At 44.8% G+C, this 23,591-nt stretch overlaps 1 protein-coding gene across 1 annotated transcript in view; it reads right to left on the bottom strand.

Moving 5' to 3' along the window:
* PKD1L3 (polycystin 1 like 3, transient receptor potential channel interacting) overlaps nucleotides 1-23,591 on the bottom strand; it is a 107,086-nt gene that overhangs the window by 13,193 nt on the left and 70,302 nt on the right. Inside the window, exons 25-34 of the mRNA XM_070761645.1 lie at nucleotides 21,812-21,990; nucleotides 19,892-20,038; nucleotides 18,873-19,072; nucleotides 18,415-18,635; nucleotides 17,312-17,528; nucleotides 16,010-16,238; nucleotides 14,415-14,628; nucleotides 6,568-6,664; nucleotides 2,847-2,987; nucleotides 816-1,001 (exon numbers count right to left, since the gene is read on the bottom strand). Of these exons, the coding sequence (XP_070617746.1) occupies nucleotides 816-1,001; nucleotides 2,847-2,987; nucleotides 6,568-6,664; nucleotides 14,415-14,628; nucleotides 16,010-16,238; nucleotides 17,312-17,528; nucleotides 18,415-18,635; nucleotides 18,873-19,072; nucleotides 19,892-20,038; nucleotides 21,812-21,990 (1,831 nt within the window). The remainder of the gene's footprint in view (nucleotides 1-815; nucleotides 1,002-2,846; nucleotides 2,988-6,567; nucleotides 6,665-14,414; nucleotides 14,629-16,009; nucleotides 16,239-17,311; nucleotides 17,529-18,414; nucleotides 18,636-18,872; nucleotides 19,073-19,891; nucleotides 20,039-21,811; nucleotides 21,991-23,591) is intronic.

Genomic DNA, 23,591 nt, shown 5'->3' on the forward strand with positions numbered 1-23,591 from the left:
TAACTATTATTACAGTTTGAACTGCATTTTGGCCATTTAAGTGCATTTTGGCTCCTTCCTTCCTTCTTTCATCCCTTCATCCCTCCCTTCTTTTTTCTCTCCTCTCCTCTTCCCTCCATTTCTCATCTGACATATATATCTCCCTTCCTCCCATCCTCCCTCCCTCCTTCTTTCTCTCTTTCCCACCCTCCCTCCTTTCCTCCATTATTGAATAATAATGTCAATACCCTAAAAAATTGATGACACGTAGCATAAACACTGTAGCATAAAACACTAAGTTACCCTACCAACAAAAAGTATCTGCAAAATAATTCAGTATACCCTTACTACTAAAGAGACCTGCCTCCTTATTGTATGTCATGATGATGGTTAGAGAGAAAATCCATTTAAAAGTACATGAGGATAAAGGTTGGTGCAGTGGTTAAGAAACTGGGTGATAGTGAGTTCTAGTCCTGCCTTAGATATAAAAGCTGGCTGGGTGTCTTTGGCCCAATCATTCTCAGCCCAATTCCTTTCACATGGTTATTGGTGTGGAGAAAATAGGAGGAGGGAGAAGGTGTGGATATGTTTGCTCCCTTGAGTTTTTTTGTAAAATAATTATAATTATAATTTATTAGATTTGTATGCCGCCTCTCTCCAAGGATGGCATATTCCGAGAAAGCTAAGATATAAATGAACAAATAATTCAGCTATTATAGCTTTTGTAACCCCAACCCATTCATATCAATATTTAGGATTAACGAAGAACTCTGTGAGAATGATACTCCATTCAGTTTGGTTTGGCATAGCTGCCATAGGCCCTTATATCACCCTACCTTCATATGGTCCGTACAGGTTGCTGATTAAGGTGCTTCTTGCCCACTTGAAGAAGTCCTGATAACTTAGAACCTCCTCAAATCCTTCTGTGAAACTGTTCTCAATATGCTTGTTAAGATAATAGGAGTTTGGATCACGCTGTCCATAGGCAACCAAGAGCAACATCCATAAGAATCCCAAATAGGCTGAAAAAAAGATGGAAAACAAGTGTATATTCCTGAGTCACAGACTGATGTTGGGGAAAACATTGCATGATTTTTATCACATTGCAGGTTGATCAGAGGTGGGTTCTAACTCACCTTGCTGCCAATTCACTACCACCCACGCCGTGTGCATATACAGTATCAAAAAAAATTATTTATTTTGTTAAAAGATGCAAACAAGATGGTGATGCATGCGCAGTGCCAGAAACCCAGTTTCTGTGCATGCACAAAAGGAAAAAAATCTGGGGGGGGGATTCAATTTTTTCTTTTCCAAAAATTATTTCAAAAAACAAATTCAAAAAAAGAGTCCCCCCCCCCCTCTTTTGATTGATTGATTCATCTGATGTGCCTGGGCCTTAGCTAAAACAATGGCTGTCAGCTTCCCAAGAGCCACATGGTGCTAAGGCAGATGGCTGAAGAGGAGCATTTTGCTTTGTGTCTGGGTGGTGGTCTCTCTTACTCCGTGGCTTAGCTTCTCTTTGTACCGTCTCTCAATGCCCCACCCCCATCATCCAAGGGGATTTATGTTTTGATCTCTTGAATTATTATTTACTATCCAATCTGTGTGTGCTTGCATATATCACAAGGGACTGAAGCCATCTTTGACTTGGAGACTTTATGCTTTACAATGTATTCTTACTGTGGGAACTTTATTATTTATTTATTTGTCAAGTATGTATTGATATCATACATAGATATAACACTGTTTATATACATGATATGGGTACTAATAAGAGGGAAACATTAGGACAGGGGATAGAAGGCACTCTGGTGCACTTATGCACGCCCCTTACTGACTCTTAGGAACCGAGTGAGGTCAACAGTGGATAATCTAAGGGCAAAGTTTTGGAGGTTTGGGGGTTTGGGCATCCAAGGACCTGCATCAACCAAACTGGTTCCATGAAGTCATCATGACATCACCAGCGGTTTGCTACCAGTTCAGGTGAACTGGTCCAAACTTGGAGGAACCCACTACTGAGGTTGATTCTGTTGCCAAAGGCTTGCTAACACATTCATATCAGGGATACCAACCAATTTTACTTCCTAGTCGTTCATGAAGCTTCTCACACCCCAAACACTTGGTCAACCTGATGGCATAGTGCAGGAGATGGCCAGATTGAAGCCAAGGGAAGAGTCAAGCATGTCACCAGTATGGAGTCCCTTCATGCTCACAAAAGATCTTAACTCCAGCCCTCCTTGAATTCCTTTGACTCTTTGTCTACCACCAATTTGACTTGACTGTCCGTAGTTTAGATTTTTGTAGAGAGCAAGTGTGGATTAACCTTGTACTCATTTGAATAACCTTGGTTACCCTGATTTCTTGTGCCTGACAGATAAACAGCAAAAAGAATCACAGCTTCTGGTGGGAATTTTCAAAGTAAATGGGAAATTAAGCGGGATGGCATACAAGAGGTTAAAGCAGTGGTTCTCAACCTGGAGGTCGGGACCCTTTTGGGGGTCGAATGACCATTTCACAGGGGTTGCCTAAGACTATGGGAAAAGACAATTTTCCCATGGCGTTCAGAACTAAAACTTCTATTTTGGCATCTTGAAATATACTTTTACAATCCGACCAATCAGGCATTTACAATGAAGTTCTCCCTCTGACCTTCCTGCCAATCAGCTTAAAGCTCTGTTGGGAGACCTGGCGCTAGACTTATGGTTGGGGCTCACCGCAGCATGAGGAACTGTATTAGGGGGTCGCGGCATTAGAAAGGTTGAGAACCACTGGGCTAAAAACTTGCTAGTTTTATAGAGCCAAGCTTGAATCTGAAGTTTCCATTCCTCCACCAGTTTTTCAGAATACAGTACAGGCATAAAACATACCCAATATTTCCCGAATCAGGGCAAAGGCTTTCTGCTCCTTGATGTGGTCCATCTTCATTTTCTCAATGTCAGTAGCGGGAGGAGGCTGGTAGATGTTATTTCCACTATCTCTGCGTGTCCCGAAGATAGGAGTTGGATCACCTATCCCACAAAACGACCAAAGATAATATTAACTGTTATAAAATGTAGTAGTTGGAACCAGTTGGAACCTCACTGCCACTTCGCTTCCTGGGTGTGCCTCATGCGCAGCGGCAAAAAATCAATAATAATAATAATAATAATAATAATAATAATAATAATAATAATCGTTGCAGCTCGATTTTTAGATCTTCATATTTCGCTAATTTCTCTAGCTGCTTCTCCTCAAATCGCAATCCCAGGAGACAGCAGAATTGAGGAGAAGCAGCTAGAGAAATTAGTGAAATATGAAGATCTAAAAATCGAGCTGCAACGACTCTGGCATAAGCCAGTGAAAGTGGTCCCAGTGGTCCTTGGCACGCTGGGCGCAGTGCCAAAGGATCTCAGCGGACATTTGAAAACCATCGGAATTGACAAAATCTCCATCTGTCAATTGCAAAAAGCCGCTTTACTAGGATCGGCAAACATAATTCGCCGCTACATCATGCAGTCCTAGGTGCTTGGGAAGCGCCCGACTGGTGATGAAATACGAAATCCAGCATAGTGATCTCGTTTGCTGTGTTGTACTGACATAATAATAATAATAATAATAATAATAATAATAATAATAATAATAATAATAATAATAATAATACAAAACCAAGATGGCGACTACATGCACAGTGCCAGGAACTCACTTTTTGCACATGTGCAGAAGAAAAAAAACCCAGAAAAAAATAAAAAATAACACATACACACACACACACACAAAAGCTGAAAACAAGATGTCGACAGCATGCACAGTGCCAGAAGCTTGGCTTCTGCACATATGCAGAAGGAGGGAAAAAAACTGATTTTTAAAAAAAATTCTTTTAAAAATACCAATTTTTTTTTAAAAAGATGCCGGGGCCAACATACTGGCACCGACAGAACCAGTTCTGTGATGTCATCATGACATCACCAGCGGGTCGCTATCGGTTTGGGAGAACCGGTCCGAACCAAGAGGAACTCCTCTCTGGTTGGAACCATGAAATTTATTTTAAAAATCCCTATATGTTAATAGCATATGTAGATACCGAGAGACATCCGGTCACAGGATTCTTTAGGGGCAAACTTTGCAATTTCACTTAATAGTATTGAATGGAATGAAATTTTGGAATAGAGCTTCTGCTCAAGCAGAAAACCCTGTACTATTTCAGACAAGTGACTGTCCAGTCTCTTCTTAAAAACCTCCAGCGATGGAGCGGACACAATTTCTGGAGGCAAGCTGTTCCACTGGTTAATTATCCTCACTGCTAGGAAGTTTCTCCTTAATTCAAGGTTGCTTCTTTCCTTAGTTAGTTTCCATCCATTGTTTCTTCTCCTGCATTCTGATACTTTGGAAAATAAGTTGACCCCCTCTTCTTTGTGGCATAGCAAAACTTATCAAAAAAGTATGTCAAAACTATACATTTATAGATAAATACAGACTAAATTCATTTCAGTTACTAAACCAAATGGAACTATTTCCAGGTCAACACATAGATTATTCATAAATACACAGTGCATACAATGGAATAATTTATATTTAACGCAGCAGGGTTTCTCTTCAAATTGTGTAAGATATTCTTTTGAACTAACACGTTATTGACCTGGATATCTAATTTTTGAAACAATATTCAACCACCGATTTTAAATCTTCTTCTCCTTGTCTGCCTAATTATTTGGAGCCATGTCCTCCCTTTGATGCCCTTATTTGATGCTGAATTCGGTTTGCATGCAAGTTGTTATTGGAAAGGAAAGCAGTATTAAAAAAAACACGTTCATAAGAGAGTTCAAAGCTCAACAGAAAATCTCAATGTTTAGATATGCAAAATAATGCGACTTACCTAATGCTCAGAATACAGGCTAAAAAAAAACAAGAGAAGAAAGATAGCCGGATAGAAAAAGTGATACCAAGCAAAACAAGTGATCCTGCTCTCATCATAGCTATCAAAAGGGACAAGAAGAGAGAAGATGTTCAATTTAAAAGGAGTTAAAAATAGATAATCAGGAAGAAAAGAACCCTAAATGATGCAGTATTTGCTCTTCAAAGACACCAGAAGAACTGGCAGATGTCCAAGATGGTTGTAAATGGATTCATTTTGTAACAAAACCAAAGTTTATTTGTTTCTTTTTTAAAAAAAACAGCTTCTCATGGAAAAAGAGACTTTCTAGAATCATATTTTTAGGATGTGCTCACCCAAGGAATAATATTATCCTCAAAATAAATCTTGTGGTACTAAGGTTGGCAAAGATTTTTATTATGTTTTCATCTGGTTATGAACTGATCTAATTACCTCTTTGTGAGCCACTGTTCAAACTCAGTTATCCTTTCCGAAATATAGGCATGGCAAAATTCTGCACAAAGATGTCTTTATTCATGCATGTAATGTGCGATTATTCATTTTGGTAAGAAATGGATGAAAACTGCACAGCTACAAAAAATCCAAACAGAAATGTTGTATGTATGCAGTATTGGAGAAGAATTTGTAACATTTTTGTGCATTGTTGTTGTTGTTTTTTAAAAAATGTGTTTCCATTGCTTAGTGTGACAGTCCAAATCAGTAAATGAAATAATGAAAAACGAAGGAATCAAAATTGACAAATTTAGAACATTTAGAGATGATAGAAGCTAAAACTATGGTTGCAGGATACTGGGTATGTTCTGGTTTAATGAAAAGAAGCACCAGGGGAGACATGGTAGCAGTGTTCCAATATCTCATGCAGGAGTTGCCACAAAGAAGAGGGAGTCAACCTATTTTTCAAGGCACCCGAGGGTAGGACAAGAAGCAATGGGTAAAAACTAAAAGTAGCAGAGGTGGCGCAGCAGGTAGAGTGCAGTACTGCAGGCCACTAAAGCAGGCTGCTCGATCTGCAGGTCAGCAGTTCAAATCTCATCACCGGCTCAAGGTTGACTCAGCCTTCCATCCTTCCGAGGTGGGTAAAATGAGGACCTGGATTGTGGGGGCAATAGGCTGGCTCTGTTAAAAAAGTGCTATTGCTAACATGTTGTAAGCCGCCCTGAGTCTAAGGAGAAGGGCGGCATTAAAAAATTGAATGAATGTATAAATGAATAAATAAATAAATAATCAAGGAGAGAAGCAACCTAGAACTAAGGGGAAAATTCCTGACAGTTAGAACAATTAATCAGTAGCCTAATTTGCCTCCAGAAGTTGTGAATTCTCCAGTTTTTAAGATGTTGAATAACCATTTGTCTGAAATGATGTAGGGTTTCCTATCTAAACAGGAGGTTGGACTAGAAGATCTCCAACATCCCTTCCAACTCTTTTATTCTGTTCTGTTCTACTTTAAAACTAGACTTTAAACTTTAAAACTTTAAAACAGAATCGTCTCTTCCATCTAGCTGCCTAGCACTATTGGGGAAAAAATGGGACAAAATTCACTTAACAACTCTCTCACTTACTAACAGAAATTTTGAGTTCAATTATGATTGTAAGCCAAGGATTACCTTTACTAAATAAATTAGGATTTCCAGCATCCCTCACCGGAGTCTGCTATATTCGGCTTAACCTGGAAAGACACAGATACTCTTTTCCAAGTCTCAGTGAATTAAATAGATTACCTGTGACCGACAGAGGACCATCAATAGATGTGCTTTCCTCATCTTCCTGTTCCACCTTTTTCAAAACCAGAGCAAAGAAAGCAGCAAACCCAAGAACCTAGAAAAGAAGAGTACATGCACAACTCTGACAGATGTTTGGACACTTGAGCATAGACCAGTGTGCCTTCTGTCCCCTGTCCAATTGTCTCTCCTTATCTCATTTATCTTTTCTTCCTTTCTAATATGTTCACCTATACTTTTATACCTTTTCTTCTATTCTTTTCTTTACTTATATTGTTACATATCTTTCTCTTCAATGTGTATTATCTATTGGACTAATTAACTAACTAACTAATTAACTAACTAACTAACTAGCCCCGAGTCTGCGGAGAGGGGTGGCATACAAATCTAAATAATAAATAAATGAATAAATAAATAAATAAATACACAAATAAATAAATAAATAAATAAATAGACTACCTTTTTATATCCTTCAGCCACTTTTGAAAATTAATAATAAAAACAAAGAAACATCCGCTTTGTTTTCCAAGTGAAGACAGAAAGTTAGTCTACCGTAGTTACTGAATTAATGGGTAGATTCCTCAAAGAACAAGTCATTGGATATGTTATATTGGCACCGACTCTGATTATTCTCGTAGTTTCCACTTAATTAAAAATAAAATTAGGGTCCAATCCACATGGTCCAATCAGGATTCTGTTCAGTTGCTAGGTGACTCCAGTTCCCGCCTTCCGAGCACCTGCAGGAATGTCTTTTGTTCCCAAGAGAAAGTATTTTGTATTTTGACAACAAACCCCTTCTCCAATGCACTTGCAAGGAGAGTCCAGGATGAGATAGGATGGGTAATTCTCAATCTGATTGGTCGGGACTGAGTTTAATTTAAATATTAGGGAGGCACCGCCCCCTTAGCCCTCCAGTCTAAAAACTCAGTCGCAGTAAAAGGGACTTTGAGTTTGTTCTCCTTTCTTTTTTTGTTTAAAAAATGAGTTTTATTAATAAAATGTACTACTAATAATTTTTTTCTCTTTTGCTTTTGTCTTTCAGGTGCAGCAGGGGGACTGGATTTCCTCGGGCAGCCAGGGTTTAAACCTCCAGAGGGTTTGCCCTGCCAGCTGCTGCTCCTCTGTGATTCTCCCCACATTGTGAAAAGGGCCTGTGGGAGACAGAGAGAGCCCCCGGGCTGTCTGCCTCCATGGTAGCGCCCGGTAGCCGAGGGGGTGACTGACGCCTCGGGGGGGTCCGCCCCTCCCGGGGCGAATAGGTCACAAGGCCGCCTGTCATTTCGGACAGGGGCCTCCGTGAAGGGCTTTACAAGCGCCCCCCCCACCGCTCCGTGCTATCTTGATTAGCGCTGCGAACCCAACTGCCAGCTGAGAGGAGTGATCGGCGTCGGCGAGGCCTCAGTGGGGGAGCCGCCGAGAGAGAGGCAGTCGGAGGGCGGGAGAGCTTGGCTTCCCGCCCATTTCCATAGCAACGGCCCGGCGGCCATGTTGGGAGGCCGCAGTGAGCCGGGCTGCCCCTGACGCGCCCAATTGTATCTAGGGTTGCCGGGGCAACGGCCCGGTGGCCATTTTGGAGGCACATCGGCCGAGGGATCTGCTTCGCGCCCAAATGTATCAAGGGTTGCCATAGCAGCAGGCCGTTATTGCTCTTGTCAGGCTGCCCCCTCCCGAGCGCCGCCGAGGGGCTTTCCCTCATTGGCTCAGCTTGCTGAAGGCCTATTTCTGCTTGAAGACACGCAGGCGCATTTCTGCCCTGTCCTTGTGTCTCTTGTCGGTGGTGTGTGAGCAGAGACATCTCTTTACTCTTCGCAGATTGCTAATTGTGAGTTGTTTTTGGATCCATGGCTGATCAAGCAGTCCAGGCCGGGGAGGAGGCCAGTGCCAACAGTCCCAGTACCCCCAAGGAGAGGGCTTCCAAATCCAAATCCTCCCAGGGGGCTTCTCTCAGAGAAGCGGAGAAGCGCATCAAAGCGCTTGAAAAACAGTTAGAGGCCTCCCAGAGATCTTCTGCTTCTACTGCTCAGCCTCTCGGTGCCATCCCCCCGCCAGTCTCCCCCATTTTCACCCCAGGGGTTGTAGGCTCGGCCTCTGAAAGGGATTGGTCACCAGAGAGGCCTTTCCAATCCTCCATTTCTTCCAGGCCAGAGGCCCTCGCATTTGGAAAACAAGCTACGTGGCCCTGCACATTCGCTGCTCCACAGCCTATCCATCCACAAGGTGGGCAGTCACAAGCAGCCACATTCACCCCCACGGCAGCTGGATTACGCACTGCGCAGGATGCCTGGCAGAGTATGCCCCAGGCCCTGCAGGACTTAATTGTCAGTGCATACACTCAGGGGCAGGCTAGTGTGGCTCAGCAACAGCAGCTGCCAGCAGATCCTACTCCACCGAGGTTCAGGGACCCCTGGATAGCTCCAGCCACTCAATCCATGCTGGAGTCCAAAGATGATGATGACTTTTCCAGGGATGAGTTCAGCGAGGCGGAGGATGACTTATCCGGAGATGAACAACCACCTGAACTACCTGCATTGCCCGGTTTGTTCAAGTCCTCCCTCTTCAGGACTTTGCTGAACAAAGCAAAAATGACCATTGACCAGGCGGGAGAGGGAGGTCAGGGGGCTCCTTCGGCACTGGGTCAGCCTGCAGGGGGCCTGTTTGTGTTTCCACAGCAGGAGACTGTCAATGTCCCATCATCCCACTTGTTCCTGGAGACAGTACAGCGTCCATGGGAGAGCCCTGCGACACCCCAGGGCCCGTCTAACCTGGACAAGCGCTTCTACACCTTTGACCAGGCCATGGAGGATCTCTTGGAGCTACCTATAGTGGACAAACCGGTAACCAGCCTGGTCTCGAATGCCCTTGTTCCTTCGGAGTCTCAGGAGGGATTAAGGGCTGAGGACAAGAGGGCGGACAATGTCATTCGCAGGGCTCATCAGATGTCAGCTTGGGCTGTAAGGGCTGCTTCTGCGGCCTCTTTCTTTAATCGAGCTACGCTCCTCTGGATAAAAGAGATCCAGTCCAGAGTTGATCCCCAAGATGCGAGGCTGCGCCAGGACCTGAACAAACTGCTGGCGGCCACAGAATTTTCCACAGACGCAACAGTTAATGCCGCTAAGTTCGCGTCTAGAGCAATGGCCTCGTCGGTCGCCTCCCGCAGGCTCATCTGGTTGCGGAATTGGCAGGCCGACGTAAAATCTAAATGGGCCCTTGCTTCTTCACCGTTCAAGGGCAAGAAGCTCTTTGGAGAGATCTTGGACGATGTATTGGTGGAGGCCAGGGACAAGAAAAAGGTCATGCCCAGCTCCAGCAAAAAGCAAGGAAGGCGCTTTACCCCCTACCAACGGAGGCAGCCCTTTCGGAATGACCCCACCTCGGCCAACAACCAGAGATCGAGGTCCTACTTTCCAGGATCCTTTGGTCAGGGTTCCTTTCGTTCGGACAGGAACCCGCAATTTGATCGCGGATCCTTCCAGGGCCGCCACCCCTTTAGAGGTTCCGGCAGGGGGTTCAGGAAAACCAAATGACTTTCCTATGGATACTCCTTTGGGCGGCAGGCTAATCCATTTCTCAGACGTCTGGACAAACACCTCATCGGACCCATGGGCGACTGCCACGGTCTCACAAGGTCTGCAGATTGAGTTTCTTCGCCCTCCACCTTGCCGCTATCTGCCTTGTCGTGCCCCCTTGGACATTTCCAAGAAGAGGCTCCTCTACCAAGAGGTGTCTCACCTGTTGGAGATAGGAGCAATCGAGGAGCTCCCCCTACTTCAACAGGGTATGGGGTTCTACTCAGCAATCTTCTTGGTCCCGAAGTCCTCAGGAGGGGCACGTCTCATACTGAACCTTCGGAGGCTGAACCTCTATGTAAAGTACAGGAGGTTCAGAATGCATTCTCTGCGTTCCATTCTGGCTGCCATCCGGCAGGGGGACTACATGACATCCATAGACCTAAAGGAGGCCTACCTCCACATCCCCATTTTTCCGCCTCACCGTCAATATCTGCGTTTCAGCCTAGATGGGGCCCATTTTCAGTACAGGGCCATGCCTTTCGGGCTTTCATCGGCCCCAAGATCCTTCACGAAGCTGCTGGATGTCCTGACGGCAGGTCTCAGGCAGCAATCGGTGCACCTGATGGCCTATTTAGACGACATCGTGATTCTGTCCAGGACAAGAGACCTTGCGTTTCAGGACTTACATCTAACCATCCAGACGCTTCAGGATCATGGCTTTTCGGTCAACTTCGACAAAAGCCACTTGACTCCCACGACTCGACTAGCTCACCTGGGAACCAGCATAGATTCCAGGAGGGGCCTTGTCTTCCTGTCCCAGGAGAGGCAGTCCACCATCAGGGAGCTCGTTCGGGGCTTGGCATCACAGCGATACCCCAGACTCTCCTTCCTGTCCAAGCTTCTCGGTACACTGGTTTCATGTATCGATGTCATTCCATGGGCCAGGTATCACCTACGGCCTCTACAATGGTTCCTTTTGCCATTCCAGAGAAGGAAGATCAGCCATTCCCACCTACAAGTACATCTCGACTCAAAGGTTCGACGGTCCTTACGGTGGTGGGTATCCCCAGCTCTAACAAGGGGTTCCCGCTTTCTGGAACGATACCTTCTCACGGTGACAACAGACGCCAGCTTGACTGGGTGGGGAGCCCATCTTTCCTCGAATTTGACCCAAGGCCTTTGGGATCCATCGGACCTGAGGGAGGTGAACATCAACTTCCTGGAGTTGAAGGCGGTTTCCCTGGCTCTCCTCAGTTTCGCAGACCTGGTGAGGGGTCAGCATGTCCTAGTTCGGACCGACAACGTCTCCACCCGGTCTCACATCAACAGACAGGGGGGGACACGGTCTCGACGACTGATGAGGGAGTCGGAGTCCCTGCTCAGGTGGGCGGAGGCCAATCTTGCTTCCCTGTCAGCGGAGCACATCTCGGGGGTGGAGAATGTGTGCGCGGACTGGCTGAGCCGGGAGACCTTGGATCCAGGGGAGTGGCAGCTGGATCCCGCAGTTTTTCGGGACATTGTTCGAAAGTTTGGGAGGCCACTCTTGGACCTGTTTGCTACTCGGAGCAACTCTCAGCTCCCACGTTTCTTCTCCCGCTTCCCGACCCCGGGTGCGGAAGGGGTAGACGCCCTTCGAATTCAGTGGCCACCAGGACTTCTGTACGCATTTCCACCGATCTCCATCATTCCCAGGGTAATGCGGAAGATTCTGGAGCAACGAGCGGAGGTGCTGTTGCTGGCTCCTTACTGGCCTCGCCGCATTTGGTTTGCGGATTTGATGCAACTGTCAGCGTCACCCCCCTGGAGGATCCCGGATCACCGGATCTCCCTCTCACAGGGCTCGATCTCCCACCCAGAGCCTCAGTGGTGGCAGCTGACCGTGTGGAGATTGAGCGGCAACATCTAAAACGTCAAAATTTGCCAGATACAGTTATCGACACAATTCAGGCTGCTCGCAGACCTTCGACAAGACGAATTTACCAGGCAACCTGGGCTTCCTTTTCCAGGTTCTGTGAGGAGCGGGGGGTGGATCCACAAAAGGCTTCCCCTCCCTTGGTCTTAAGCTTTCTTCAGTCAGGCCTAGAAAAAGGACTCGCGCCTAACACCTTGCGCCGTCATGTGGCCGCTTTATCTACAATCATAGGTGGAGACAGTTACCGTTCCCTCGCCAGACATCCTTGGATCAGGGACTTCCTGAAGGGGGCCACCAACATCAGGCCACCACCGATACATCGGTTTCCTTCCTGGGATTTGTCGTTCGTACTTCATGCCTTAACGGGTCCTCCATTCGAACCGTTTCGCCATATATCGCTCAGAATGTTAACACTCAAGACTGCCTTCTTGGTGGCGATCACATCTGCCAGGAGGGTCTCTGAGATTGCAGCTTTCTCTACCAGAGAGGACCTCTGTAGGTTTCACCCTGATAGAGTTGTATTGAGACTGGACCCAGCCTTTCTTCCTAAGATCAACTCTACTTTTCACAGGGCACAGGAGATAGTGCTACCGGACTTCTGTAGCCATGGGACTCACCCTTCGGAGCTGCGGTGGCATAAGCTCGATGTGAGACGAGCTTTGAAGATTTATATCCGCAGGACTCAGGAATTCAGGATTTCGGAGGCTTTATTCGTCTCCTTTGCAACTAGAACTTTGGGCACCAGGGTCTCTTCTAGGACAATAAGCCGCTGGTTGTGTGATTGCATCAGGGAGGCTTACCGATCTAAGGGATCACCTGTTCCACAGGGACTTACTGGACATTCCACACGCAGTACGGCTACTACAGCGGCCTGGAGGACCCAGGCTTCACTAGAAGACATTTGTTGGGCGGCCACTTGGGCGGCTCCGTCCTCATTTGTCAGACACTATCGAATTGACTCCTTTGCTTCCGCGGAGGCAGCTTTTGGGAGGAGGGTATTACAGCGGGTGTGTTCCTTTTCAGAGCCCCCGGTCCGACCTTCTCCCTCCCTTGGTTAATATCTTGGGTATATCCCATCCTGGACTCTCCTTGCAAGTGCATTGGAGAAGGACCGTTGAAACTTACCTGAACGGTCTTCTCGATGCACTGCAAGGAGAGTCCAGACCCGCCCGAATTCGGGACCGGGGTTACTGTTAGAAGGTTATCTTGCATGTTTTAATAAAGTTTGTTAGTTTTACTGCTCCTTTGTTTCTTTTAGACTGGAGGGCTAAGGGGGCGGTGCCTCCCTAATATTTAAATTAAACTCAGTCCCGACCAATCAGATTGAGAATTACCCATCCTATCTCATCCTGGACTCTCCTTGCAGTGCATCGAGAAGACCGTTCAGGTAAGTTTCAACGGTCCATCTATCTCTATTCCCCCTTCCCTATCCAGTGTGTGACCACTGAAGTCTCAAAATGGCCTCAGACAAGCCAGCTTCAGGGTTGATAGAAACATAGAAACATAGAAGATTGACAGCAGAAAAAGATCTCATGGTCCATCTAGTCTGCCCTTATACTATTTCCTGTATTTTATCTTAGGATGGATCTATGTTTATCCCAGGCATGTTTAAATTCAGTTACTGTGGATTTACCAACTACATATGCTGGAAGTTTGTTCCAAGCATCTACTGTTCTTTCAATAAAATAATATTTTCTCACGTTGCTTCTGATCTTTCCCCCAACTAACCTCACATTGTGCCCCCTTGTTCTTGTGTTCACTTTCCTATTAAAATACTTGCCTCCTGAACCTTATTTAACCCTTTAACATATTTAAATGTTTCAATTATGTCCCCCCTTTCCCTTCTGTCCTCCAGACAATACAGATTGAGTTCATGAAATCTTTCCTGATAAATTTTATGCTTAAGACCTTCCACCATTTTTGTAGCCTGTCTTTGGACTCGTTCAATTTTATCAATATCCTTTTGTAGGTGAGGTCTCCAGAACTGAACACAGTATTCCAAATGTGGTCTCACCAGCGCTCTATACAGTGGGATCACAATCTCCCTCTTCCTGCTTGTTATCCCTCTAGTTATGCAGTCAAGTATTCTACTTGCTTTCCCTACCGCCTGACCGCACTGTTCACCCATTTTGAGACTGTCAGAAATTACTACCCCTAAATCCTACTCTTCTAAAGTTTTTGCTAGCACAGAACTTCCAATACAATACTCAGATTGAGGATTCCTTTTCCCCAAGTGCATTATTTTACATTTTGAAACATTAAACTGTAGTTTCCGTTGCTTTAACCACTCATCTAGTAAAGCTAAGTCATTTGTCATATTACAGGATAGCAACATTCAAATCAAACTGCATCATGCTAACTAGGGTTGGAGCCATGTTGTACTTCACAGAGGAGACATAGTTGTCCATGGGGGGGGGGAAGGATACCTTTAATGGTTGGGTGATGAAGAGGCTCTCAAAGAAAGAGATGGCCATGGAAATTAGCCACTTGATGGAGTTATCCTTGCCATAATGCAGTCCATACAGCATGGTGAAAAAACCAGAGACTCCACTGGTCAGGACCACCAAGAACCACCCAACAAACACGAACCACCAAGGCAAACCTTTAGGTGTCAATTGTTTCTTGTTCTCTCCAAGAAGGCTTGGAGTTGGTGAGTTCCTAGAGTAACAAAGAACAAGGATGGCATAAAGGCTGGACACCGTTTGCAAGCAATCCAGTCCACATGGTGAAAAAATTAGAGAAGGAGCAAAGAATAGAGAAAGAGCTGAGCCGGAAGGAAGGAAGGAAGGAAGGAAGGAAGGAAGGAAGGAAGGAAGGAAGGAAGGAAGGAAGGAAGGAAGGAAGGAAGGAAGGAAGGAAGGAAGGAAGGAAGGAAGGACAGACTATTGTACAACAAGAAGTTCAGTCATCCGTCACTATTGATCTTATGGATAAGTCTGATGTAAAGTAACTGTCAACTTGCAAAGATTTCAAGTTGCCATGAAAAGGAGGGAGGAGAAAAATTGGAGGAAGGCACTTTCCCTAACTGAAAATGCATTCCACAAATGTTTCTTTTACTGTTTGGGTCCCAGGCTCCCGGAGTCAGAAGGAGGGGTATGTGGGGATCCCAATCCACCAACATGATTTAATTAGAGAATATGATCCATCATATGGCCAATGGGAAGGGGAGAAACGGGGTCAAGACAGCGTGCAGCCTGCACGACCTCAATTCTGCCTGCAACGGAGTATTGCCGAGATGTCGCTTTTAATAAGAGCTTGTATTTCTTTTGGACTCTTCCATTAATAAGGGCGTCTTTCGGAAACTTCACAGTAGCATTCTATGGTACAGTAATGGGTTCCAGGTTACGCTATCAGGTGCACCATCCCAGTAGGGAAATCCAGGATGTGCACAGAGCTGCATACCCCCGACGTGCGCATGCACACCCCCCGTGTGAGATTTGGCTTCTACGCATGCGCAGCAGGTGAAATTTCTCACGAGGAAGATCTCAGCTATTTTCGATGATTTTTTGCTTCCACGCATGCGCGGAAGCAAAACTATTGGTGGAAATCACTGAAATCTTGCTCATGCATGCGTCCTCATACGAGATTTCGCTTGCTGCGTATGTGCCAAAGCAAAATCTCATGCTGAAGAGCACACACATGCCCGCCAGATGTGCATGCACCCGCGACAGCCTCAGAGGGCACACCGGTAGCCCCAAAGACAAGCGGCCCTTCACTGCTACGGTACTTAAAGGACCAGACATTGGTTTTATTTATTGGATGTGAACCTCACATTTTCTTTAGGTTGTTTTTCTTTAAAGTATCCAATAACAACTCTGGAAATAGGCCGAACTAAGAAGCGGCAACCGGCTCAAAGCCCTGCAAGAGGTTTCCATGGCTGCCCTTGAGGGACTTTAGGAGCTGGGTCTCCCTGGTTCTTCGACCAGCCTCTCCACTACTAAACCACACTGGCTCTTTTAAACCATTTCCTATGAAACAGGAGCAGTGCTAAAGTTCTGGATTGTAAGCGCGCCGTTTTTACCTTTCGCTGTCAGGCATGGCAGAGCAGAGCTGGCTTTCCAAAAAGCGTTTCATGTGCTGAACCTGTCGAACCGCCTGGGTGTAGCTCTGAGGATCCTGGAAGCGGTGAGGCCCCAGCAGCTCCAGCTCAAGCTCCACATGCTGCAGCTGGGCATGGAGGCACCGCTTGTAATCCCGATGCTTGAGTTTTTCCCCCATCCCTCTCTCTGGGGTTGGGGTCCTTTTCTTTTCTGAGAGAGGGAGGAAGGAAGATGAAAGAGGGAGGGAGGGAGGAAGGAAATATGTCAGATGAGGGATGGAGGGAAGAGGAGCGGAGCAGAGAGGAGGAAGGGAGGGAAGGAGGGAGATAGGGAGGAAGGAAGGAAAGAAGGAAGGAAGGAAGGAAGGAAGGAAGGAAATATGTCAGATGAGGGATGGAGGGAAGAGGAGCGGAGCAGAGAGGAGGGAGGGAAGGAGGGAGATAGGGAGGGAGGAAGGAAAGAAGGAAGGAAGGAAGGAAATATGTCAGATGAGGGATGGAGGGAAGAGGAGCAGAGCAGAGAGGAGGAAGGGAGGGAAGGAGGGAGATAGGGAGGAAGGGAGGAAGGAAGGAAGGAAATATGTCAGATGAGGGATGGAGGGAAGAGGAGCGGAGCAGAGAGGAGGAAGGCAGTGAAGGAGGGAGATAGGGAGGAAGGAAGGAAAGAAGGAAGGAAGGAAGGAAGGAAGGAAGGAAATATGTTAGATGAGGGATGGAGGGAAGAGGAGCGGAGCAGAGAGGAGGGAGGGAGAGAGGGAAGGAGGAAGATAATATTATAATATATTAAATATTATATTGTACTGTAAATCTATAAAATATAATAACGAAAGAAGGAGAGAGCAAAATCTCTCTCCAATTGTTACTTTATTTTACATTTTGTTATTCTAAACTTCTTCTTGTTTTTCTTTCTTTTTATTTTTCTTTCATTTTCTTTTCTTTTTTTCTTCAAATGTGTTTATATCTGTTTTTGATTTCAGTTTTGTATTGTGCATTAAAAAGAAAAAAGAAAAAAATGAAATTCTATATAAAAGTGTGCTCAGGGACAAACTTAATTTTGTATTCAACACAACACATATAATATGGTCCAGAGGTGTGAAAGTCTCTGTTCATTGAAAGAGAGGAGATAGTGCTAAAAATCATTTTAAACACACCTGCCTGTGAAACATGGGAAGAATAACCAGCGTAATCATCATAACAACTGAAGGAGATTTTAATTGGCTAATTAAGATTCAGCTTTGAGGTCACCATCTCCTTCACCTACGGGAACTCTGCCACATGACTTACCTTCTAGATCCACCAGCCCGAGGCTAATGATAATGGGGTCATCTTTCTTTTTGCTCTCGTCATAAAATTCCTCCGCCACCCGATTCTGCTGACAGATAATGTCCTCCACCAAGGCCAGCAGCTTATTAATATCAGTCGATTTACTGAAATCTGGATCCGAGGGAGGTAAAGGGGCCTTTAGGGTTTTGAACAAGGAATTGGCAATCCGCCTAATATCCTGAATAAATTGTTTTAAAAAATGGTGGTATTAAAAAAGAGAGACTGTCAAGATTCCAAATAGCATCCAAAATTAAATCAGAGAGATGTTGGAATATCCGTGAGAAACCCGAATATTAGGCTGCCAGGGTTTCTCCACCCAGCTTAAAGTTCATTCCCTTGCTCCCACACCCACAGGTTCATCACATTGACCAGTCTCCTTCATGCCAATGTGTCCATTACTCCCATCAACTTCCTGACAGGTGTCAAACAAAGGATGACCTTGATAATCTAGGTCACGTGCAGAAGCAAAAAAGGGCCGAAAATCACCAAAATTTCATGCATGCGAGTGTTCTCATGTGAGATTTCGCTTGCTGAGCATGCGCAGAAGCAAAATCTCACACAGGGGCATGTGTGCATATGTCAGGGACACGCAGGCGCAGGCGCATCACCATTTCCACTACCAAAACAGCGATCCCGACCATTCCGGGGGCAGCCCATTACTTCCCACACCCCTGCGCATAAATTCAAATCCTCCATTTGGGGTCTAGTAGGCCTCGCTCCAGCCTCCTGGATACAAAAACGGGGTGTGGAGGGGGCGCCACGCCCAACTGCGCTCCCCCTGCACCCCCCCTCACCCCCGTGCATGCTCACGCATCTCCTACATGTGCCCTTCACACATCCCCAATATCAGCTGGCCAGCAGGAGGCGCACACACTTGCGCGGTGGAGCTCAGTTGCCTCCCAAGAGGGCTCTGAGTGCCAGCTGTGGCCCACATGCCATCAGTTCGCCATCATGGTCTTGCACATCATACATCATTTGGTACTCGAGCATTGTATCTGAGATGCCGTCTCTTGCCTGAGTCAAACCAACCGTCTCACTCTCCCTAAATAATTCCAATCGCTTGCCTTGATCACTGCCTCGGCGGTGAGGGAGACATTTGGGGGAGATTGTTGGGGAACAGAAGGCAAGTCGGGGGAAACACGCCCACTTTTCCCTGGTTTCTGCTCTTTCTTATTCCAAGAACGGATATTCCTGAAGATCTGGACGATGAGCAAGTTGATGGGGAACATCAGGATGGAGCTTTCAAAACCAATCATCACCTCTTGCCACGTGAACTCTATCTTGCCTGGGAAGAATAAGTTTATTGTTTATTTATGATCATTTATTATTCGGATTTGTATGCCACCCAACTCCAAAAGAATTCTGGGCGGCTCTCAACCAAAGAATAAAACACACGATGTAACATTAAAACCCCTCGAATTTTCTCCCCGTGGCTAGATTTCATATCCAGATAGTCCTCTTAACTCCTCTTGGTTTGTCCTTCCTACTGTACTCTAAAGCAATATACCTGTGATGCTATTACCTAAATCCATTTTTTGGTCTGCTGGATCCTTGGGTATCCCCCAAAACATGATGCTGCTCAACATCGTGCATAGAAGAAGCGAGAAGCAGCAGGACACTCTCTGGGCTCGTGTAAAAGAGCTGCGTGGACAACGGTTGAAAATGGAGTACCAGATATGGCTGTCACGAAAGCCCTTGGAGGTCTTCATGAAAAAGAGATTGCTGATGAGAAGAGAAACAGGCCAGGTGAGACTAGGAGGAACCAATGCAAAGAATGTTGCTTTTTGCTCACCAATTAATTATTTCTAGAGCAGGGGTTTCCAACCTTCACAACTTTAAGATTTGTGGACTTCAACTCCAGAACTGGGAGTTGAAGGCCACAATTCTTAAAGGTTGCCATAGTTGGCCCTGCTCTAGGGCCATTTTTTAAAATTACAGGTAGAATTTTAAAAATATGAGTAAATTTTTAAAAAATATGAATAGAATTCTGGAAACTTGACCAACCTTTTAAATTTTTTTGAGTCTTTGTTGGGAACAAAAAATACACTGTATGTTAAGGCACGCCACTTTCCAAAACAAATCTCAACACTGACATTGTGCTCCAGCTGATAGTATGATTGTAATTGGATGAATTTGGTTGAATTTGTTTTTTATTGTTTGGGGTTTTAGATTCAGGTTTTATGTCTGGGTTTCATAAATTTTGTATTTTGTATCCGATTTTATCTTGTAAGCCGCCCTGAGTTGAAATCCAGATAGATAGATAGATAGATAGATAGATAGATAGATAGATAGATAGATAGATAGATAGATAGATAGATAGATAGATAGATACATACATACATACATAGATACATAGATGATAGATAGATAGATAGATAGATACATAGATGATAGATAGATAGATAGATAGATAGATAGATGATAGATAGATAGATAGATAGATGATAGATAGATAGATAGACAATAGATAGATAGATAGATAGATAGATAGATAGATAGATAGATAGATAGATAGATAGATAGATAAACAAAAATACACACCTGAACTGCTTCATGTCTTGTTCAGTGGCCACAGGGAAGACTTTATCTAGGACGCAATCTCCAACATCAATGGCCAACCAAGAGTTACATAGAAAATACCACTTCTGATCAGTGGCCACATCATGGACGAGAACACGATTCACATACCTACGGATGAAAAATATGAAAGAAAGGACACTCATGCATTATATTAAGCAATGGCATAGTTAAATAACAGTTGGTTAGCAAAACAGAGTTACAGTATCTGATTCCCACACCATACAACACAGAGAGCCAGTTTGATCTAGTAGCTAAGACATCAGACTAGAAACCAGGTGATGGTGAGTTCTAGTGCCATCTTAATCATAGAATAGCTAGGTCCGTGATGGTGAACCTATGGCAGGTGTGCTGGAAGTGGCACACAGAGCCATCTTTCTGGGCATGCAAACCATCAGCTGTTGCCAGCCAGTTGGTTTTCAAGCGCATGGGAGCACCAGAAACTGGAAGAGCAGTCGCCCAGTGTGCATGTGTGTGCTGGGAAGGTGATCTCCCAATTTATGGCACATGCATGCACACCTGCTAGCTAGTCTACAAATGTGCATGATTACCAGAAACCAAAAGACCAGGTGGCAGGTGCGCAGGTGTGCACCAAAAATTGGAAGATCATTTTCCCGGTATGTGCATGCGCGCTGGGCAGCTACTCTTCCAGTTTCCATCATGCACATGCGTGCGCCCCCTCCATTTCGGTACTCACGCCAACATTGAGCTGGGCTGATAGAACATGTGAAACTAGCCTATAAACCTGGGTCATTTTAACTTACCCAATAAAATCACCTGAAGCTGCCTTGCAGTTATTCTTGATGGAGTAGATTGGCAACTGGCCAATATGTTCTGGCTGCAAGCAATTTTTACTTCGTAGAAAGCAGTAATATTTCACGTCTTGCGCTAAGGACACTAATTAATTTTCCAACTGGGCATCTTTCAGAAGTCATGGTCTACCACTCCCACAGAGTTAGCCAATCTATAAAGGTAAATCTAATAAACCTAGAACTGTAAACCAACATATCTGAAGGGCCCTTTAAATTGGGGTGGGTAGCAATCATGAATTAAAATAGAAGATCCCTTCCTTGATCCTTCAGGAAAGAGAGCAAATTTATTTCTTCATTCATGTCTCTATTTGTTAAATTGGTATGGCCAGGGGTAGGTTTCAAATTTTTTACCAGTTCTGTGGGTGTGGCTTGGTAGGCGTGGCTTAGTAGGTGTGACAGTGGAAGGATACTGTAAATTCCCCATTTCCTCCCCGTCAGCTGGGACTTGGGAGGTAGAGAACAGATGGAGGCAAGGCCAGTCAGAGGTGGTATTTACTGGTTCTCCAAACTATTCAAAATTTCCACTACCAGTTCTTTGAACTACTCAAAATCTCTGCTACCGGTTCTCTGAACTACTCAAAATCTCTGCTGCTGGTTCTCCAAACTACTCAAAATTTCCACTGCCGGTTCTCCAAAATAATAATAATAATAATAATAATAATAATAATAATAATAATAATAATAATAATAATATTGCGAAGAGGGGCGGCATACAAATCTAAATAAATAAATTAATAATAATAATAATAATAATAATAATAATAATAATAATAATTTATTAGATTTGTATGCCGCCCCTCTCCAAGGACTCGGAGCGGCTCAAAATTCCTCAAAACTACTCAAAATTCCTGCTGCCGGTTCCCCAGAACCTGCTAAAACCCACCTCTGGGTATGGCTGCCCAGCTCACAACCATGACTACGAGTTACTTCAATGCAAAACCATGCCACCACCACCACCCAAAAAAAATTCCCAGAAATGTAAATGGAAACACAACAAAAGTATTTCAGAAGGTGTCCTCTTTGCAAAAGGATAAAGTATCAAAGGACATATCTAGTTCCCTCTTTTACCTACCAGGCAGGGCTTGTTCCTGAATTGTCATGCCACAGTCTGATACTCTGTAGTTCTCCAAGAGGAAAGAGAGTACATAAGAGAAAGATATCCATAGCCCCTCGCTCAAAAACTGGGGTGTCAGGGTCCATCAAATGATGCGGCTCACTCTCACCTTCCTGGCCGTACAAGGTGAGAGTCACCTGGAAAAGAAAGGAATGATGCAGAAGAATTGCTTCACTGCCTTGTGTATTTCATTTGTGTATAGGTAGCCCTCAATTTGCGTCCCAAATTTGTGTTGCAAAGTGAGACATTTGTTAAGTGGGTTTTGCCCCATTTTATGACCTTCCTTGCCACAGCTGTTTAAGTGAATCACTGCAGTTGATATTTATTTATTATTTGGACTTATATGCCACCCAACTCCCAAAGGACTTTGGGCAGCTCACAGCCAAATACGAATAAAAGATAACAAAAAAAATCCTAAAAACAGTTCAAAACTGTCTAAAACCACAGTCAGATAATTAAAACAATTAAGAAAAATTATGCATAGGCCAGACTTGCCTGAAAACCAGGTGTTTATGGCTTTTTGGAAGGCCAGTAGGGTAGGGGGCCAGGTGACACTGTTTAGCTGATGGGACCCAGAGAAGAGCGACCCTGGGAGCAATGCAGTAGGAAACTGCATAGTGGGAGATAGATATGTTAGTTACATGGTAGTTAAGTGAATCTGGCTTCCCCATTGATTTTGCTTGTCGAAAAGTTGCAAAAGGAGATCATTTGACCTTGGGACATGGCAACGGTTGTAAGTATGAACCAGTTGCCCACCAGCTAAATTTTGATCACATGACTATGGGGATGCTACAAAAGTCGTAAGTGTGAAAAGTTATCATAAGTCTCTTTTTTCCAGTTCACTAAATGAACTGTTTTATGTCAAGAATTATCTGGGCATGCCAGTTGTCAAGTCCCTAAATTTTGATCCTGTAAATCATGGGGGCTGCTACAACGATCATTAATGGGCGTACATAAGCGCACTAGAGTGCCTTCCGTCCCCTGTCCTAGAGTCTCTCCTATATCTTGTATATCTTCTCTACTATATCCTCTGTAACCTTCATTGTGTATTATTGTGTATTGGACAAAATAAATAAATGAATAAAATCCTAAGTGTGAAAAGCGTTCATAAGTAACTTTTTTCTATCCTGTTCTAACATCAAATGGTCACTAAACAAATCATTGTAAGCAGTGAAGGGCCGCTTTCTTCGGCACTACCGGTGCATCTTCCAAGGTCCGTAGGAGCAAGATTTGCCTTCTGTGCATGCACAGCAAGTGAAATCTCATATGAGGATGCGTAAGAGAGTAAGATTTTGTCAATTTTTCCCGATATTTTTGCTTCTGCGCATTCGGCGAAATCTCACTTGTACAAGCATATTCAGGCAAGATTTTGCTTGCTACACATATGCAGAAGCCAAATCTCACAAGGGGGCACGTGTGCATGTTTCAGGGGTGAGTAGCTGTGCCTGCATCCTGAAATTTTCTACTGGGATATGGAGCACCTGACCGCACCAGGTGCTGCCCATCACTGATTGTAAGTCAAAGACTACCTGTACAGTATGGAGGATTCCTATTTGTCTATCATTGCTTCATGTTTATCTTCCTTCTAGCAAAAAACAAGGCATGCGTTCGGTGGTGGGATTCTGTGGCCGTAGCTTGGTGGGTGTGGTATGGCTTGGTGGGCGTGGCGGGCATGGCATGGCGTGGCTTTGGTGGGCATGGCAGGGGAAGGATACTGTAAAATCCCCATTTCCTCCTG

This window comes from Erythrolamprus reginae, chromosome 9 (genome assembly GCF_031021105.1).
Source record: "Erythrolamprus reginae isolate rEryReg1 chromosome 9, rEryReg1.hap1, whole genome shotgun sequence".
Classification (NCBI taxonomy): Eukaryota; Metazoa; Chordata; class Lepidosauria; order Squamata; family Dipsadidae; genus Erythrolamprus; species Erythrolamprus reginae.